Source organism: Microtus oregoni, unplaced genomic scaffold (assembly GCF_018167655.1).
Source record: "Microtus oregoni isolate MIOR12 unplaced genomic scaffold, Mior012 000042F_ref0000377, whole genome shotgun sequence".
NCBI lineage: Eukaryota > Metazoa > Chordata > Mammalia > Rodentia > Cricetidae > Microtus > Microtus oregoni.
Window position 1 is genome coordinate 9,357,014 of NW_024543209.1, and position 15,644 is coordinate 9,372,657.

A 15,644-nucleotide genomic window follows, 5' to 3' on the forward strand; every position below is an offset into this window, starting at 1 on the left:
GCTGGGGGTGAGAGTGGGGGAATTGTATTTTGATTCATTCACATATATCTAATGAAATGTCTTGGGGATGAGAGCGCCAAGTCTAGACCTGAAATTCATTAATGTTTCTAGTTTTGTTATATGTGCTTTTTCTGTATGTCCCAAAGGTAATTTTTGTACAGTGTTTTCCATATGCCTACTTTCTGACTTCAGTCTGGGACATTAGGCCAATGTGGGTTCCCAGCATGTGGTGCCTGTTGTGGAATATTAGTTTAAGATGTGTTGCATTCGTTTATGCTGTGGAGCATTTGTTTAATGATGCAGAGGTGTGTTGCATTCTTTGTGTTGCATTTTTTTAACTCTGTGAAGCTGTGTTACTTTGCCTGTCTGAAATACCTGTTTGGGTTAATAAAGAGCTGAATGGCCAATAGCTAGGCAGGAGAGAGAAATAGGTGGGGATGGCAGGCAGAGAGGATAGGAGGAGAAATCTAGGCTCAAGAGAAGAAGAGGAGGTTGCCAGGGGCCAGCCATAGAGTAAGAAGGAAAGAAAGACATATAAAATAAAGTTAGAAAGTCCAGAGGGAAAGCATAGTTAAAGAAAAATGGGATAATTTAAGTTAAAAAAGCTGGCTAGAAACAAGCCAAGCTAAGGCCAGGCATTCATAACCAAGAATAAGTCTCCATGTATTTATTTGGGAGCTGGGTGGCTGGCCCCAAAGAATGAAAAAATGAACTTCAGGTGCCTGCTCAAAAGCTCAGATTTTGGAATATTCGTGGTTGGCATTAGGGATGTTGAATTCGTGGTTGGCTTTAGGGATGTTGAATTCGTGGTTGGCTTTAGGGATGTTGAATTTGTAATGTAGACAATGTCATGTTCATTAACTTGACACCAGCTAGAGATAATCTAGGAGGAGAGTTTTAACTGAGAAAATACTTCCATAAGATTGGCCCGTAGGCAAGTCTATAGAACATTTTCTTGATTAATGATTGATGTAGGAGGGCCTAGCGTACTAGGTGGCATCTCTGGGCAGGTGTCCTGGGTTCTGTAAGAAAGCAGGTTGAGCAAGCCATGGGGAGCAAGCCAGTAAGCAGCAAACAACCATGGCCTCTGCTCCTGCCCTGACTTCTCTCAGTGATCCACTATGATGTGGAATTATAAACCAAATCTTTTCCTCCCCAAGTTAGTTTTGGGTCATGGTGTTTATTATAGTAATAGAAAGCAACCTAGGACATACACTTTTATTTAAATTAAAAATCGAGTTCTTGAAAACTTTAACTTGACGAGATATGAAGCAATTTAAAAACATTTAAAGATGTATTGAGAAAAAGCAGCCTTTCTAAAAGTGTTTATCATTACCAGAAGGTAAATATATTAAAATGCTCGTGCTGCATAGGCAGCTCAGAGAGGTCTAGTGTATGTGGTCGAGGGGCAGAGAGTAAGCATTGGGTCTTCAGCCCCGCTCTTCTTTTCATTTCTTCCTAGAAAATAGTTTTACTATGTATGTTCATATGTGTGTGTGGAGGTGTGTGCAGATGAGCGCAGTTGCCTTGGAGGTCAGAAGAGACTGTTGGAGCCCCCGGAGCTGGCGTTATAGGTGGCTGTGAGCTGCCAGGTCGGTGCTGGGAACCAAACTCTGGTCCTCTGCAAGAACAATGCAGCTCAACTGCTGGACCGTCTCTCCAGCCTCCTTTGTCCGTTTCTTACTGCTAGAGCTATATAGTCATTTATTCTTGTTGGGTGACTGACTGGATGCTGGTGGAGATGGTAAGCCATCTATTTAGCCCTGCCCTGCTCAGCCTCTGGAGCAGATAAATTCTCCACTGGCAGAACAGCTGCTTTCGTCTCTGGCATCTTTTTGTGTTGGGTTCTCTGGGCATCTGTATTAGTAAATAAATTTGCAGTGGCAGTTACAGTGGGGTGGCTGCTGACTTTGATCTCATTCCTTAATGTCCCTTCTCCTCTTCACTGTCATCTTCTCTAGGCTGCCTTTGGTGCAGAGGGCCCCGAGGGATTGTAGTCTGTAACCCATGTGTATTCTGTGTCTCTGGTGTACTTTGTTCTGATGAACCCTGATTGTTAGTGTCCCCCGTCACTACTGTGTGTTCAGGGTACTCCCCACATGCACTAAGGTGGGAATACTAGCATGTGACAGGGCTAGTGTTGTGGTCTCTCCAGACCTCCTCTCCCCATTCTCACTGTTCTGGGAATTATCATCACTGTCTGGAGCACCGCTACAAGGCAGATAGCGTCTATGAAGGTTATGGTCTGTTGCGTCTTTACTGTGCCTTGCACGGGAACTCAACCAAGGCCTGTAACATTTGCTGTCCCCAGTCTCCTTTCTCCTTCAGCAACATCAAACTACAGTCTTTCTCTGTCTTCCACACTGTGAAGGCACTCCTCAGCTCCTTCTGTATGTTCCTGTTGGTGAAAACATACCTCTTTCTTACATTGGACAATTTTACTGTTCTCCAAACCTTCATTGGGATGGCTTCTGGTCTCCACTGGCATATGTTGTGTGGTGAGGTCGCCTGGGCCTCTGTTGCCTTTGGTGCCTGGCTTGGTGTCAGTGGCTCTGGGCATGGCTGTGGCTTCTGGATCTCAGCCTCATGGTCGTGGTTATGATGATGAAATGACTTGGACCAGTGGAGGCTCCTCCCGGGTGTGATGGGAATGAGGCTGGAGTTGCTTAGGGCTCTCTCCAATTCACAAGTTTTAAGTCGTTTTTATTTTAGAGTTTTGTTGTGATTTCTATTTTGTCATTATTATTAAATCTCCCATTTGCTTCATTTACAAATTAAACTGCCACAGGCATGCATGCTCAGGGAAAGTAGCAAATATGGGGCTTGGTTCTATTCATCGTTTCAAGCAGGCTCTTGAGATGTCACCTACCTGCTGTGCTGGCAGAAAATCCTTTGCATTTCTGTCCCAAACCTGTCACGTGAATTGCTTTCTTAAGGTTTATCTCACAAGTCCATCCCTTCCATGTCTCTCCTTCCTGTGACTTGTCAGGTTCTTGGTTCCTATCACTACTTTTTGTCACTCTTTGGTAGCATCTCTTTCTTGTTCTTCCTGCCCCCTGTGCAAACTGAAGGTCGCCAGGACCTGCTCCCTTGTGATTTCACCTCTAGCTGTTTTTCCACCTTTGTGTCTTTAGCACCTACCTGTTCAGAGCCGCTCATTGGAATTTTACCCTAGAGCCTCAGTCCTATAGGATGGGCTTGGTGCTAATGCACCCGGAGCACTTGGTGGAGGTGATTTCTTGTCTCTCTGGCCTTGTTCAGCACAACTGTGAGATAGACAGACGAGGACTGTTCTGGACAGGGACAGGTCACCTGCCTGCATCAGCTACATCCTCAAGGACAAACCAAAGATAATTGCTTTGCTTTTTCCTGTTAGACACCAGAGCCTGAAGCGGAACCTCCCAGAGCCCCAGAACTGAAGCAGGGGTTGTATGAACTCTCAGCTAACAACTTTGAGCTGCATGTTTCTCAAGGTAAGGATGGAACTGGTGACCATGGGGCTCTGTGCTGGCTTCTCCTCTTGCCATTTGAATGCTCATAGCAACATCGAGTCGCAGCTCCTGCTGTCTCTTCAGCACCAGTGGACTGTTGCTTAATAAGCCTGCTCTTAAATAGCATCCCCTCCTCCTTCATCCTTGTGGGCCTGCCTGCCAATGCTGTGAGCTCACCGGGTGCACACAGCACCCTGAAGCTGTGAGCACACTGGGTGTGCACACAACACCCGGGGATAAGAAAGCCCTCGTTATGGTGGTTATATGTTTACTGGCTGGAGGCTGAAACAAGCACATTTTTTGTTTAAACAGTGTAATAGGACTGTTCAACTATGAATCAAATTAGGTGTTCTTTATACTCCCTTTTTGGAATCAGTCTCCTAAATGTCTTCCTACACTCTCCACTGTGAATGAAGCACAAGCCTCCCTTTGTTAGTGCACGAGCATGTTTCAGAAGTTGGTCCAAGCTTCCTTGCTGGCTCCATTATCAAGTGCTGCCATGGGGAGAACCCCCTGGAAGACTGGCTTGTGCACACTGTGGAAAAGAACGTAGGACTGTACCTGCCCTGAAGCCTGCCTGCTGGGAGTCAGACCGCCCCCTCAACACCTGTATTACTGAAATAGTTTCATGGTAGCTTTCTTTACCACTAGAATGAGGTCTGTAATCTGTACTAGCTCTCCAGCCCTGGGACCTTGGGAGTTTCCCTACTGGGAAGTCAAACTAACTTGGGTTCTGTTAGAATGTACATCCAAATGTCATAGACAGTCTCCCCAGTCCTGCCCCGCCCGGAGCAAGTGTCTCCTGCAGGACACACCCTGCAGACCCCACATGGTATTATTGTTCCAGGGCTCACTAAGGCTCAAAAGGCAGCTATGGCTTCCTGCCCTTGCTGGCTTCCCATCAGAGCGGCTTGGCTTCTTCAGTCTCCACCCTGCTGCCCGGGATTTGTACTCCACTTGTCTGCAAAGATTAGCCTTGAAAATAAGTCACTGATTCCGTGTTTCCTGAAATGCTTTATTGTCATAGCAAGAAGACCTTAGCCACCAGTGCTCAGGTCACCATCACATTGCCTCCTGTCCACTGGGGGCTCTCTCCTGATTTGGGGGTGCTGTCAGCCTATGTAAAGCAGAACAGACAGATAAAAGTCCCCAGTGTCCAGAAAATAATGTTGTGAGGACTTGGTTTTGTGGTTTTTTTAAACCTGTTTTTTTTGTTGTTGTTGTTGTTGTTGTTTTTTTGGCAAAATATAATGTAAGTACAAAAAGCAAAAGTAGGGCTTAATGAATTTTAAGACAGTTTTCTATGACCACTGTCCAGATCAAAAAACCGTAGCCCGCTGTGCACCACCCACCTCCAGGGCTCTCTGCCATCCTCTCTCCCGTGGCACTTGTGTGGGCCCATGGCCTCATAGCTCAGGTGTGTATTACTAAACACCAGGCTTTAGTCATCTGACTTGTCATGCTCAGCTTAATGGTTTTCTTTTTTTCCCCCAAGTTTATGTTAGATTTTATGGATCTTAAGAGCTTTCTTTTTTCCCCTTCTTTTGGCTTTCTTTTACTTAGCCTATTTGAAGGCTGAGAGTGTCTGTAAGGCCCTGCTGATCTGCATGCTCTCCAGCATGTCTGTGTTTACTGAGCACATGGTTTGTGGGTCTGCAGAACTCCCCAATCTGGACTCTGCTGTGGATTCATACACTTCCTCGGTTTGTTTTTCCCTTATATACTTTTGGGATGCTGGAAGGCTGTATGGCTGTCTGTGACTATGATGTCTGTTTCTGTGATTGTGATTGGAGCCGCACCGATGGCCACTGTCTGGTCCCTCCCCCATCAGGTGTGTCCGTGCTGGCCTCCTCACTTGTAGTTAGGGTAGTAAAAGAGGCAGGGAAAATGCACAGTTCTTTCCCTTTTTGCCAGTTTTCGCAGTGTAAGTTGGTTCTCTATAACTCTTCAGAGAGGACAGATTTGATTGTGAGTTACTGTTTTGATCTCAGATATAAACATACATGGTGGTGAGTCCCTTTTTACCAGAAGGACTTGAGATCTGTGGGCAAGAGGAACAGAGCTGTATTCTTCGATTCAGCATCTGGTCTCTTGTGACATAAACCCCAGTGCTTCTTTCCCCTCCTCTCTGCCTTGGCCTTCCCTACAGGTGACCACTTTATCAAGTTCTTCGCTCCGTGGTGTGGTCACTGCAAAGCTCTGGCTCCAACCTGGGAGCAACTGGCTCTGGGCCTTGAACATTCCGAAACTGTCAAGATTGGCAAGGTAAGTGCAAGCCCTTGTTAAACTGGAAACAGTCCGCTTTGGGCTGGATTAATTAGCAGAGTGGCCCATTATTCATTCCGTGTGCAAAGTCGAAAGCTTGATTTATTAATTGCAGTTAGTGTGCCACTTGACAATTCATTTCACCCTCACAGATGGCAGCCTGGTTTTGGAGTCTGCTGGCTTTTCCACAGCCTGGAGATAAATTATGGCCTTGGCCGATTTATTCTGAAGGGATGGCCAATTCTGAGTTGGCAGCCCTGGAGCTATGCAAAGATATGGGGCAGAGCCTTGTAGAATGTGCACTGGATGTCCGTGGAGCTCAGCCAATGGCTCTCCTAAAGGGTCCTGGGTTCTGCACTCACACAGGCTCGGGGCAGAGCTTCTCATGGCGAGCCCTGCTTTGCACTGCTGTCCACCGTTCAGAGAAGCCAGAAGTAGTGTGTAACAGCTCCTGTGTGTCCAGATCTTCTGGAACTATCCAGAGCAGCTCCTGGACTACTGCGTGCTTTTAATCTCATTGATTTTTCTGAACTCACCACTCACTCTTTATGGAAAGCCTCTAGAGAAAATCTCCCTTTTCCACTCTGCCACAGGGCTACTTTGCATACAGAAACAGAGCTACGTATCTGGTTATGAGAGGCAGAGGCAGAACCTCAGGGTGGGTTGGGTAGACCTGGTAGGCTGGCCTTGGTTGAAATGTCTCTCCTCATTTGCCACTTTGCAGAAAGGAAACAAGGCGAATCATGTGTAGTCATGAAGATGAGAATTTGCTACTTAGCATGGCCCCTGGGGTGGGGCGATGCTGAGGAAATTGTAATTCTCAGTGTGCAGTGTGTGGGTTTTCTCCTGTGCTTGCCATGCTGTCAGTGCCCTGTTCTGTGCTGTGATTATTTCCGTCATTGAAGAGTGTGTGGACCTAAGTGCATCCCGTGCATTCTCTCTTGCCCCAGTCTTTGTATCCTTACTTCAGATTATTTTGCGAGTTTTTATGGGAGGTGATTTACCCAGGCTGTAGCAGAAGCAGGCATGAGCAGACTCAGGCTGTGAGGGGCCGTCATGGCCGGGCACTTGGAGCTACTTTAGACAGGACCCTGGAGAGTGCTTGTGCCCCTCACAGGCCCAGCTTAAAGCTTCCTGGACTTCATTTTAACACCTTAATGGCTCTCACAGCAGCCTGACAGCTTAACATAGTTTAAACCCTTTATTGACATACTAAAAAACGGCTTAGTTCTGCTTGGCTAATTTTAATGCTGATACAAATTTTTAAAATGTTTGTTAAAAATATCAGGCAAGCAGAATCTTGATTTACATGTAGTAATCTGAGCCAGGCCTGATGGGACAGGTCTCTAACCCCAGTTATTCTGGAGTCTGAGGCAGGAGGGTCACAAATTCAAAGTTAGCTGTAGCAATTTACTGACTCTATCTCTAAATAAAAATATTTTAACAAGGGCAGGGGATGTAGCTCAGCAGTAGAGTGCTTGCCTCATATACACAGGGACCTGGGTTCAGTTCCCACCAAAATAATGGTTCCTGTAATTCTTACTGGGACAAGTTATAGTGCTACACTTACCAGATGTTCTTATTAAACGTGAACTGCTTGCTCCCACTTCCGGGGGTACATGCACAGGGGCCCATGCACGTCACTGAACTGTGTCCCCTGTCTTGATCTGAAACGTTAGAGCTACAAGGGACAGTAAGCTTCCATGGCATTGGGAACTGCCCGGGCGAGCATCTCCCTCACAGCTGCCTGGCTCACACCACACCCTTGCCAGGTGTCAGGCGAGGCTTCCTAAACCTGCCATTTTTAGTGGAATTCAAATGAATCCTGTATCTTAAGACAGTCTTGTCACCATGTGCCATTAGCGTGGGTGGTGGTGTGCACGGCTTCTAGACAAAGTCTAAAACTTGCAGCAGACTGCCACAGATGCTGTAGAATCTGGATTAAAACCTTTTTTTTTCGTTTTTGTTTTTGTAAAGTATAAATTGTCTGATAATGCTTTTTCCCAGGCTCTGAAGACACTAACTGGGTACTGTGTTCTTTGTTCACAGGTTGACTGCACGCAGCACTATGAGCTTTGCTCAGAAAACCAGGTTCGAGGCTATCCCACTCTGCTGTGGTTCCGAGATGGCAAGAAGGTGCGTCTTCACCTCCTGTGTGGATGGGACAACTGTTCCACTCGCCATTGCGGCTGAGGTGCTGAGGTTACAGGGTTAGGAAATGGCTGCTGTCACCTGCTGGGGGAGTGTGCACAGTGGAGTGTCATGTGTGCTTCCTAACTGATAAGACCTAGTGAACAGGAAAACTGACATTTGTCAAACTGCTCTGAGGGACTTTTGGTAGCTTGGGTTTTCATTGGCTTTAGACACCTGTGCAGGATGCCTGTGCTCTGGGATGAATACAGCCCTTCCAGGCTTTGGAACAGTATTACTGCTAGCTCTCAGTGGGGTGGGGTTCTGTCCTCTGCCCCTTCCATGCCTTGCCCATGGTCAGCGTCTCAGAATTCTCAAGGAAATGGGATGGATGGATAGATGGCCAGCCTCTACTTTAGACTCTGAGGATGTACAGCTTGTGTTTGCAGGGGTAGGAGGTGAGTGCTGTGGAATCTAATTTCCCGTCTGAATGGGAGCAGGCAGATCCACAAGACGGTGCCCAACTGGACCAATGGGGTGGGCGGGCATGTGACTGAGAACGCTTCCAGCATCACTGTGGCCCGTGTCTTGGACAGGTGGATCAGTACAAGGGAAAGCGGGACTTGGAGTCACTGAGAGACTATGTGGAGTCACAACTGCAGGGTCCAGAGGTGGCCCCAGAGACCGTCGAGCCCTCAGAGGCCCCAGAGCTGGCTGCTGAACCCACGGGTGACAAGGTGGGTGTCTGTCAGGATGGAGGGAGATGGTTCTGCCCGCCTTCAGAGTCTTCTCAGTGCAGAATTTGTCTACTCTTACATGGCCAAGGTCAGCAGAGTCTTCCCTTGAAAAACCTGAGCTATATGTGAGAAAATCCCTCCAGAGTTTGCCTTTTTGCCCTAGTTTCTTGGGGACAGTATATGCGAGGGTTTTCTGTTAAGCCTTTCCTGCAGCCCGGGCCCCATTCTGTTTACTCCAGAACTGACTGCTGTCATTTTACTCTGACCCTGAAGCAGAGGCTCCTGGGAGATCTGCAGCAGGAAGGGCAGCACAGGGGCTAGGTCAGCGGATCACAGACTATTCCATGTGTGTTTGGGCAGCCTCTGCCCTTACTCATTCAAGGCTCCTGGGCTTTAAGATTTATTTTTATCACTTTAATTCAGTGTGTAGATGGGAGTCTATACATGCAGGTGCCTGCCAGAGGCATCTGACCTCTAGACAGGAACTACAGGCCGCTCTGAGCTGCCTAGTATGGGTGCTGATAACCAAACTTGGGTCCTCTGCAAGAGCAGCTCTTAACCACTGAGCCATTTCTCCAACCCCAAAGGTTCTTGGGTTTTAGATTTTAGTTTTTTAGTTCTGCATTTATCAAGTTTCAGACACATTCTAGGTACTGCCATGGGGTGCCAGGGAAAACAAACAAAAACCCTTCCAACTGTTTCCCAGTCTGTGCAGGGCGTGGGTCTCTGGAGGATACGATGAGAGAATTATGTGAGCAGGTGGCTGTGACAAGCCTGTGTTCAGGGAGCCGGCCTAGAGAGCCTACAGCTCAACAGTTGCCAGAGGGGGGCGCTTGTGAGCCAGCTACCGTCAGGAAAGCCAGCCTTTGTGTTCAGAGCAGGGCCGCAGGCAGGCACTGAGAGGACCCAGTTCCAGGAATGCAGTGGGGTGCCCAAGACAGGGAGGTTTAGGAGCTGGAGGTGGAGCCCTAGCAAGTTTGAGCAGTCACCTTTTCAGGAAGATGAGCTGCAGCTGCTGGGGTAGGGAGATCTGTTGGCTCTGGGCTCTGAAACACGAGACCCCAAAGTAGGGGTAGGAGGAGGGAGGCTAAGGATCCCACCCAAGTGAGGATAGTTCCTGGGGAGCAGGAAGCAAGGGAGGGAGGTGACTCCAATTTACCCAGTGGTGGCAGACAGGGAGACTCACTGGGGCCAGCGCTTGAAAACCCAGGCCATGGAAACTGGAAAAATCTGTGGTGTCAGTTGCCCCTACCCCTTAGTGGGGCAGCAAGAGGGCCCCCCCTTAAGCTTAGGGACCCGTTCCTTAGCTGTGCTCTTACTGGTCACGGGTAGCCTGAAGTGTGACCACTAAATAAGTGTTAGAGACCATGTGTGTCACGATGTCATCTCTAGCGGGAAATTACACCCCACAGGGCTGTCTTTATACACCATGGCTGTTTATAACCAAGTTTTCCATCACCAGTCTGGCCTCTCAGAGAGCATGGCTGCTTACTGTGGCCCACTCAGCCTGGGAGTCTCCACCAGTACACGGAGCTATTAAGTCAGTGCTCCACAGTGGGACCCTCACCCTCACCGGGCTGCTGAACATTAGAGAAATACAGATGAGATCTGAAGAACTGTAAGACAGAAATGCTTTAAAATGCCCGTGTGACATTCCCCAGCCTGCATATCAATACATAGCCTATGTAATTATAACCAGCATCCCATCCATGTTCTCAGTTCCTGATGGCTAGAAGAAACAAATGCTTCAAGATAAGCAGGACGAGAAAAATGGCATTAGCAGTTAGTTCCTGCAGATCCATAGGCGTCTTGGGCTGCAGGCTTGGGAGCTATAGGCTTAAGCCTAGAATGGACTGGTCCTCACTGCAGAGCCCTAGAGGACAGGACCTGTCCTTGAAGCCCCTGGGCTGGTTATGGGTAGAATAGAGGCCTGGAGGGCTATCTCAGCCTACTGCCTACAGTCCCCAGCAGCTCTGTGATAGTGTGTCTGCCCTGCATATAACTTGCAGATGGCTCTGGCCAGATTCCATCTTTCTGCCCTGTTCTCTTTTATCAGTGTCTTTAAATTGACCTTCCTCCCTTGAAGGGCACTGTGCTGGCACTCACCGAAAAGAACTTTGAAGACACCATTGCACAGGGGATAACCTTCATCAAGTTCTATGCTCCGTGGTAAGTGGCCATCTTCAATATGAGCTAGTGCATCCTGTCACACAGCGTGTTTCTCAGCTGCGTGGGCAAGAGTCATTTACACAGACCATCTTGCAGGGAATGACGCCACTGTACCCTGGCTAGCAACAGTTATTTTATAGAGAAAAACATTAATCTACTTTAAAGCTCAATCTACTTAGGCACAAACAGAAATGGAAGTGAATTGGGATGGACGTATAAAAAGTTCTGGAGAGCTCAGCTTTCTCTTAAAGCCATTCAGTACGTGACCTAGTTACCTGAACCTTCCTGCCATGTGATCCTCAGGGACCAGAATAAGAGTAGATGGAGAGCAAACTGAGACCTAGATAGCCCGGCATTGGAGGATGATAGCTTCCATGAATGGCTGGAACTCCGCATGTCCTTTGGTGCCCTGGGCCTCTTTTCTTTAGCTATAAAATTGCACCATCCATTACTTGAAGAACCAGAGTCTGGGGAAGAGTGTTAGATGCAAGGTCACTAGGTCACTCTTATCTGCTTGTCCACTCCGTGTACTCGGGGGCGTAAGGTTAATGAGGCTATGACGCATGACTTGGGCAGCTTTTGCCCTTGAATAGAAAGGCAGCTTGGTATGGTGATTCATGCCTGAAATCCTAGCATGAGGGAGGCAAAGGCTGGAGGACTCTGAGTTCATGGCCAGCTTGGGCTGCAGAAAAGAAACAACCAAAAAGAAATGCTCCCACATGATGCCATTAGAGTTAGTCTTTATCTAGACAAACCCTCAGGCTATCCAGCTAGTGAAGGAAGAAGACCCTCCTTTGGGAGGACGGACAGAAAGAGTGACTATCAGCACAAAAGGCAAGATTTGCCCTAACTTTGCTGTGGCCTCTTAGAAGGGGCTAAAGTATCAAGGAATCTACACCAGTGCAGTCCAGTCTAAACTGTCCACCCTGTTCTACTCACCATACTGTGGAAGCGGGCTCAGAGGTTACCAAGTATGGCATAACTTCCAATTCCTTTTTAGGAAAGGAAGGGCCCCAGTGTTCCCAGGGGGAGAAAGTGATGATATGGATTCTGATGCTGTTGTGACGGTCATGCAGGAGAAACAGAGTGACCTTGACCCAGATCTCAGCATAGATGCCCCTGTTCTCTTCTAGGTGTGGGCACTGTAAGAATCTGGCTCCTACCTGGGAGGAGCTCTCTAAAAAGGAATTCCCTGGCTTGGCAGATGTTACCATCGCAAAAGTAGACTGCACTGCTGAACGGAATATCTGCAGCAAGTACTCGGTGGGTACCTCTGGGGACTGTCAGTTGGCAGCACGGAATGAGTTCACTCTGTCCAGGCCTCTCTAGAGAGTGGCTTGTATCTTGAGTTGTGCCATTTGAGAAATAAAGGACACTCTGAAAGGCCAGCCTTCTCTGCCAGAGAGAAAGCTCTGGGCCTTGCTGGGTCGAGTGTGCAGTACTGAGGTGCCAAGCGCTGAGAGAGGTGTGCTGCTGCCGTCATGACCCCGCCTGCCCAGCACCCGCCTGGTGCCCTGCCCTAGCCACCCGGGGGCTTAGCGTTCAGTTATAAACAAACATCCTGAAGGATGGAGCTAAAGAAATCTATAAACCTAAACCACCCTTGGAAAAGGCCATGACTGGAGGACCAGTCTGTTTACCTGATGAGTTTCTTCTGTGCTCATCACACGATGGATGCTATGGGGTGTTTATATTCGTTCTTGTGTGGTGATGGGCATGGAACTGGCCTCATACATACCCCAATCATCCTGTACTACTGATAATAGTCACAGACTCTCCCAGCCTTACCTCTGCTCATATGTGTGAACTCCCGAGAGCTGGTGTCCGATGTCTTTCTTAGTCACTGTCCATCTTATTTTTGAGATAGGATCTCTCACTAAACCTAGACCTGATTGGCTAGGCTGGCCAGTCTCAACTCTTGGACTCAGTCAGTTCCAACACCGGAATTACAGATGGGTACCCCAGAACCTGAGTTTTATATGTGTGCTGGAGATCCAAATTCAAGTCCTCATACATATGTGGGTGTCACTTTCCTGCCACCCAGTTTTCAAGGAACAGTTTGTGTGATTTAAAGTACTTTCCCTCTCTTTTAAAGGTACGAGGCTACCCCACACTGCTGCTTTTCCGAGGAGGTGAGAAAGTGGGTGAGCACAACGGAGGTAGAGACCTTGATTCCTTACACAGCTTTGTCCTGCGCCAGGCAAAGGATGAACTCTAGAAACCCCTGGGAAGTCGTGCACCCTGGCTTCCTGACCTTGTGCAGAGGAGTGACAGCAGACGGACACCCGCGTTCCTATGGGGTTAATCAGAAAGCTGCGTGTACTAAGCCTGTGTAGCGTCCCCATGTGTGCTGCTTCAGCCACCACACACTACAGATCTTGGTTGCATTTCTCTGATCATAGCTCATGGTCCCCGGGCAAATGTTTTCAGTGGCAATCCGTCCTGTAACCTTCTCTTGACAAAATTAAATTGGCTTCCCTTGCAACGAAAATATAGTTAAGGAAAACCAAATTGCTGACCCCTGTTGGCTCCTGAGGGATGTGGCAGATATGCATCATCCAAAAGCAGGTTTTTGAACTGCCTGAATTCTGGAAAGGTGGCCGGTGGCACGTTGATGTCCCTCTGATCTGAAGGTCATAATTGACTTTATGGACCACCATATTATAGTTTGTGGAGATTTTAAAACAAAAAAATCCACAGAATTTTAGAAATACCTTCATAGCTAAGGTTGGGCTCCTGGCTGTCAGTACTTCTCTCATTGAGAGAGGTAAGCCACGGCAGCCATGTGATGGCAGTTCTGATGTAGGTTCAAAGGATCCTCTTGTCTGCTTGGCATAGGTGGAAGGTGTAGCTGTCTTCTGCAGGAAGTGAGGGTGTGGGAGGGGCCACACGGTGGTCCCCACCATTCTATTTGCCTCCTGGGGCAAAAGCACCCGATGGGCTCTTCAGGCCCAGGGAGATGCTGCAGCTTCAGTCTGGCCTTCCTAGCTACAGCTCTGATCCTCTTCCCAAGCACTCCTCTCAGCAGCTTGCTCTCTGATGTCCACCTTCACGGAGGCTGACTTTGTACTGTATGAGCAGGAGGATCCATCTGACCTCCAGACCAAAGACTGCCCAAGGCTGGATATCGCACTAGCTCCTTCTGATTCTTGTCGTCCTGGATGGCAGACATTGCCGCTCTCACCTGTACAAAGCTGCAGCTAGGCTTGTGCCAAGCCTCTGTCTTTGGCATTGAGTTGCTTGTCCTCAGGAGCACTTTGTGCCCAGACCCTGCACCCACCTTCCATGAGCAGGTGAACTCAGCACCTAGCACAGAATGAATTGTAAGGGGACTAGAAACAAGACCACATCTACTTCCTGATCAGCAACGGCACCCTGCCGGCCCCTTCCAGACATTTCTTAGTAATCATGTGTGGTTCACAGCTGTCCTTGAGGCCCAGCTCACCGTGGCCTCAGCTTTGCATCATGAGTCTTGTATTAAAAGAAAACTCAAGTGGTACAATTGGTTTATACTTTCTAAATAAATTTTTTTTTAAAGAAAAGGTCTGGTCTTTGCTTAAATGTTACAGCAAAATGGATATAAAATAGACAATAAATTATAGTTTCTATTTACAAAAAAAAGCTGTAAGTACAGTTACAGATTATAAATGTATTATTTAATCAGTTTAGTACGAAATTGCTTCCCAGTACATGATTGTGAAAAAGACATCTAAAAAATATCCTAAGATTTATTCTCATTCTTACTTTCTACAAGAGGAAACTGTGGTTTTGGTTCACAAATACCATGCTCACCTCGACAAACCCATTCTTAGAGGCAAGGCCCTTCCTCTGGGTCTCTGCTGCAGACCAGTCCTGAGCTGTGGGTGTTACCGTAGGGAAAAGGCAAAGAGCAGTTGGAGAGCTGGTGTGTGGAGCCGGTGTTCCTGTGTGCTTGTCGAGCCCGCTGAGAGCTGCAGTCACTTTCTGCTGGTCCATGACTTAGAGGAAGGCTGCTGCAGATGCTTCACACCCTATCACACAGTATGGCCCTTCTACTTTGGGTTCTAGTAAAGACTTTAGGGAAGAAGGGGGTGCACAAGTGCTTCAGTTTGTTTCGACTGAAATTAGTACATTTTCACACCACCACCAATAACAACAAAAACCATGTGACCACAACAGCAAACAAAAGGCACCTCCCCAGAGCATGCTGGTGACCCAGAGCATGCTGGTGGTCAGAATGCAGGTGTAGGGTGAGCTGGCCTTGCTGGGAATGGAATCTGATAGAGCTCCCCTTCCCCCTGCATTCTGTTACCTGCAGAATCTCCCAGTGCTACTGAACCAGCTGCTCTTTCCGTCAGGTGTATTTCATATTCCTTCGAGGTTATTCTTTACTTATACTGCAAACAGCTAGATCTAAATGCTAAAACTAGTCTGGGAGGGACTGGGGGCGGTGGTCTGCAGTTACCAGGCCTGTACTGAAAGCACTACAACTTCCTACAGACAGCAACTGCTCAGGTATGACCTGGGGACGTCGTTAGCAAGGTCTGCATGAGATACCCCTTGGGCAAAGGCACCAGCAGGAGATGCTTCCAGTGCCATCGCCCCACTTCGCTGTGCTTCTTTGTGTGTGTTAAGGCAGATTTAGGCAGGAGTCCAAGGCAGAGTCACTAGCAACGGGCTTCGCCTTAATGGCATCCGCAAGCTCTCACGACCATATTCCTGTATTTTTTCAAGATGACGTTGGAGTTATCGTCAAAGTAAAGAACCGAGATGGCATTGAGCTTAGTCGGTGCACAGCATGGCTTGGGCACATACTCAGGATTCATAAGGTGAACCTGTTCCAAAATAGAAATGGGAGCGGGCACTGTTAGAA

At 47.9% G+C, this 15,644-nt stretch overlaps 2 protein-coding genes across 2 annotated transcripts in view; one reads left to right on the top strand and one right to left on the bottom strand.

Moving 5' to 3' along the window:
- Window positions 1-14,334, top strand: part of Txndc5 (thioredoxin domain containing 5) — a 27,823-nt gene extending 13,489 nt beyond the window's left edge. The window contains exons 4-10 of the mRNA XM_041632712.1: window positions 3,377-3,473; window positions 5,641-5,756; window positions 7,806-7,892; window positions 8,483-8,623; window positions 10,710-10,792; window positions 11,926-12,055; window positions 12,888-14,334. Of these exons, the coding sequence (XP_041488646.1) occupies window positions 3,377-3,473; window positions 5,641-5,756; window positions 7,806-7,892; window positions 8,483-8,623; window positions 10,710-10,792; window positions 11,926-12,055; window positions 12,888-13,010 (777 nt within the window). The 3' untranslated portion in view covers window positions 13,011-14,334. The remainder of the gene's footprint in view (window positions 1-3,376; window positions 3,474-5,640; window positions 5,757-7,805; window positions 7,893-8,482; window positions 8,624-10,709; window positions 10,793-11,925; window positions 12,056-12,887) is intronic.
- The window catches only part of Bmp6 (bone morphogenetic protein 6), a 144,807-nt gene continuing 143,483 nt past the window's right edge, over window positions 14,321-15,644 (bottom strand). Inside the window, exon 7 of the mRNA XM_041632711.1 lies at window positions 14,321-15,606. Within this exon, the coding sequence (XP_041488645.1) occupies window positions 15,457-15,606 (150 nt within the window). The 3' untranslated portion in view covers window positions 14,321-15,456. The remainder of the gene's footprint in view (window positions 15,607-15,644) is intronic.